Source organism: Alexandromys fortis, unplaced genomic scaffold, assembly GCF_014885135.2.
Source record: "Alexandromys fortis isolate MF-2015 unplaced genomic scaffold, M_Fortis_MF-2015_v1.1 scaffold_303, whole genome shotgun sequence".
In the NCBI taxonomy this organism is placed as follows: Eukaryota; Metazoa; Chordata; class Mammalia; order Rodentia; family Cricetidae; genus Alexandromys; species Alexandromys fortis.
The window spans coordinates 805,266-809,694 of NW_026068181.1; the positions used below are offsets into that span (position 1 = coordinate 805,266).

The window sequence follows — 4,429 nt, forward strand, 5'->3', positions numbered from 1 at the left end:
AATTACATGCAATTTCTGACTCAAATAGTGACCTTTTTATAATGTTTACTAATTGATATGAATACATTCCAAATGAAGTGAAGCCATTGGCCAATAGAATGGGCAATGAGTACTTAGTCTACAGGCATTTCTTCATCTTGATGATAGGAAGTGCTTCCATGAGGAATGCTGATCTGTCCCCAGCATTCTGCACTGGGGTGGGGACTGTTCCCTTTCATAATGATTCTGAAAGAATCTCTGTCCTCAGGCTCAAGAACCAGCAGGTCCCACAGAGGCCATGAACAACCTAAGCTGTTACAACCCAACTTCCTTCATCCTTGTTGGGATACCCGGGTTGGAAAAGTTCCACATCTGGATCGCGATTCCCTTCTGTGTCATCTATGCTGTGGCCATTGTAGGCAACTGCATCCTCCTCTACCTGATTGCCGTGGAGCAGAGCCTCCATGAGCCCATGTTTATACTCCTGTCCATGCTGGCCAGCACAGACCTCATCCTGTCCACTACCACAGTACCCAAACTGCTGGGGAACCTCTGGTTTGGCTCCCAGGAGATTACCTTCTCTGGTTGTCTCTCTCAGATGTTTTTTCTGCACTTCAGCTTTGTAGTAGACTCGGCTATTCTGTTAGCCATGGCATTTGATCGCTGTGTGGCTACTTGCTTGCCCTTGAGGTACAGCACCATCCTGACCCCACAGGTCATTCTCAAGATTATGGTGAGCATTATTGTGAGGAGCTTCTTGGTCATCCTGCCAGTTGTTTTCCTTCTGAAGCGTTTGCCATATTGCAAGACCCTTGTTATCCCTCACACATATTGTGAGCATATAGGCGTTGCCAGGCTTTCCTCTGCAGACATCTCTATCAACATCTGGTACGGGTTTTCTGTTCTCCTCATGACTGTCATCTCTGACGTCATCCTGATTGCTGTATCCTACATCTTTATCCTCAGGGCAGTTTTCCTGCTCTCTTCCCAGGGTGCTCGCCAAAAGGCCCTGAGCACATGCGGGTCCCATGTCTGTGTCATCCTCATGTTCTACACACCTTCCTTCTTCTCCATCCTTGCTCACCGTTTTGGGCACAGTGTCCCTCGTAACATTCTCATCTTATTTGCCAACCTCTATGTGGCCATCCCTCCTGCTCTAAATCCAGTTGTTTATGGAGTGAAGACCAAGAAGATCCAGGACAAGTTCCTTCTTCTCTTCTCTTTGGGAAAGACACAATGAGTAGGCTCTGAAAACTGAAGTTGACAACATTGGTCTTGTGAAACTTTTTATTTCCTATTTATTTGCAATGCGATTGATCATTCTATCCATGTACAAAGACCAGGTGAAGAGGAGGGGAAAGAGGCCTACCAGCCCTGTGGAAAAATCAAGGCCTCTTTTGCTTTAGCTCATACACTGTGGTGGATGTAGTTGATGATCTCTGAGTTAATTGAGCAACACCACAATCGACGTTTGCATTTCTTACTGGTAGATATTTAAAGGATTTGCATTTCCTATCACCCTTGAGTTCCACAGCTTCTGAACAAGGGCAGTATGCTGTGCTTTTCCTTTTCAAGTACTTAGCAATTCTAATCCTTTCTGGTATAAATAATATGTTTTTGCTTACATTGCTCTTTATGTTTCCTTTACTTATTTAAAAAATGAGTAAAAAAGACAAGCATCTCACTTTTATTCCTTTTTCTCTGCTCTTGTTGAATTAAATAGAATTGTTCCTTTTTTATTCCTAATTTTATTAATTGCATGTTTGAAGAAAAATCATTTTTTTGGCTTATTGTGTTTTTTGTAGTAGAATATTCAATTAAAGTAATTTGAAAGAGTAATGGCAGTTAGTTTAGTATACAGATGAGAATAGAGAGTTATATAGGTTATATTATATATTACTAGACATAGTATGCATAAAGGGGTTTCTTTAATTCTGAACTCTGAACAATATATAAAATAATCTTGTGTCTTCAAACACAGATTATTAATTCCTCAAAATTAATTTCTTCAAAATTGATAACCAGACTTTATGTAAGTACTCTTTTTTAAGCCACCAGAGCTTCAGACCTTCCCTTTATAAAATGTGCGTCTCCTCTGTTTTCCTTTATAAATGGCACTACCAAAAGCATAGATGTTAAAGGAGAAACTGCTGGCATGTATTCTGTTCCCTCATGTTGCTGTGTAGCAAAAATAACCCAGCATTTGAATTGGTGGTGATGGGGGCAATCACCAAGATACCTATCTTCTCTGGACATTATAGAGTAGCGTGCATACTTAATGGCAGTTGATTTCTGGAACAGGCCTTAGTACCTTAGGATTTTGAAGGTGATTGGAGAAGGTGATACTTTCCCCATAGGAGGTGAGTCACTTTGTAACTTATCCTTTAGTGAGGCGTAGTGGCTCTGGTGGATTCCTTGGTAGTACTCTTCCTCCCGTCCAGGAGTATTTAAATGTGGGGAGGTAATGTTTATGTCCTTCCAGATCTTGCAATTCCTAGAGGTAAAATGCCCATCTTGTTCTATTATGGTGAGATGCTGTGATCCAAGATTAACGGGAAAAGATGGGTGACTCTCATCATTGGGAACAAGAATAACTTTACTCATAACATAATTGATTGTTATTGTCTGGTCAAATTAGTTACTGTGGTGTATCAAGAGCCCCCCTTTATGCTTTTATACTATAACACTTAGTAAGACTGCATTAAACACCGGCCTAAGGATATAATTAAGAATACCCATGATTTCTTCCTTTTTAAGATTTATAGCTTCTTAAATGAGAAAGCCTCAGGAAACAAAATAAGATGGTATAATCAGCACTCTGATTTGATAATCATATCTGCCCGTAAATATTTTCTAGCTTTCATATGGTGAGAAAAATGTTGGGGACAGTGGATAAACACAAGTTTTCATCAAAAGAGTGGCATTTGAGCAACTCAAACAGGGACAGAGGGACATAGTAAACTATGATCTCACTTGTGGTGTGGAGAAGGACAATATGAACTTTTCTCTCTGAGAGTCTCACCTAGGATTGTTGCAGCCCTTCATCTGGCAAAGGGAATTATTGGCTGTCTTCAGATCACTATCTAGGAACCACATATCTACAATGAGATCAGTCACTCCTAGGATCTGGCAAGGTAGGGGACTAAGAGATTTATGGAAATTCTTCACTGTGTACTGCAGAGGGGATATGCACAAGAGAGCTAAGAGTGTGAGTAGAATTCATCCACTCAGGAAATGTGGCCTTAAGTTAGCTTGACCTTGTTGTCCTTGGCAGATAACAAAGAAGTGAACATGTTTTTAAAAACTATTAAAATTACTTTCTATAAGTTTTTAGTTGAGGTGTAAATGCATATCATCTGAGCAATGCTTGTGTTCTACATTATAATTTTACTTGAATTTTACACTGTAATTATGGTCACAGTATAGCCTTGTCTATTATTTTTTATTTTTGGATATGTATAACCACATCTTCAGGAATGTTTCTATACTTGAAGTCACTGGGGGAATGTGTATTTCTTGAATACATACCCTTAAATTTATCTTCAGGAATGACTTATGGTAAATTCCTTAAAAAATGGCTATAACAGCTCCTTATAGCACCTGACACTTCCTAGGACTGGGTATCAATCAACCTTTGAGGGTCTTTGTTAAACTGACAATTGGTGCTGTTCATCTGTTAGAGAACACATTTAATAAAGAGATCGAATTTTCTTCTTTTATCCATTATCATATTCATATCCATTATATCCAAGTTTCCTTTGGATCAATGGGCCTTACTTTTATAATCTGTAAGAATATTTTGAATATTAGTAGAGTTATATGCCTTCATTTGAAGTCAGCATTGGTTGCTGTACTTTTGACGTGAAATCTGTTGTCTCATTTTCCTTACAGCAGCTGAACCATCCCATTTCTTTTCCTTTTTCTCCACGTAGCCAGGCTGTCTTTGAATTGGGGATCCTCTTGCCTCAGTCTTCCAAGGGCTGGGATTACAGGGATGTACTACCACATCTAGGCTTTTCAAGTTTTCTACTCTTTTCCTAGACACCATGTAAATGTACATTTGATAGATGTGAGACACGCAGATAGTGCAGTTTTTATGCACAGCATTGGCATATCCAACAGGAAACCTCGCACGTTCATCTGAACCCTTTTGAAATACCTTTGTAGATCAGAATCTCCTGCATCTGGATCTTCTGATAATGGAGATGTTGCCCAGAGTTCAGCATAAGTGAAAACCACTGTTGACACCAACCTCTTGTATTTTCCTTTTTGGAAGTGATTGGCTTCCCACCTTCTTTATGCAGTGGTTGGAAAAGATAGACCCTAGATCATACCTTTTCTCCAGAAACAGTAAGCTCCTGCTTCCACAGTCAGCCTTGATGACAAGTAAACTAGAGGGAGTAAACTGGGAGATATTTTAAAAATATGTTTTGCATTTTCTGAAAGTAAT

At 39.5% G+C, this 4,429-nt stretch overlaps 1 protein-coding gene across 1 annotated transcript; it reads left to right on the plus strand.

The window, feature by feature from the left end:
* The first annotated feature begins 277 nt into the window (after window positions 1–277).
* Window positions 278–1,219, plus strand: LOC126492662 (olfactory receptor 52H1-like). Its single transcript, XM_050129205.1, has one exon. It carries the CDS (start codon window positions 278–280, stop codon window positions 1,217–1,219), a length of 942 nt encoding a protein of 313 aa, XP_049985162.1.
* The last annotated feature ends 3,210 nt before the right edge of the window (window positions 1,220–4,429 follow it).

Bases quoted from the DNA above. Each gene is read 5' to 3' on its own strand.
- LOC126492662 (XM_050129205.1), top strand. From the start codon at position 278: ATGAACAACCTAAGCTGTTACAACCCAACTTCCTTCATCCTTGTTGGG.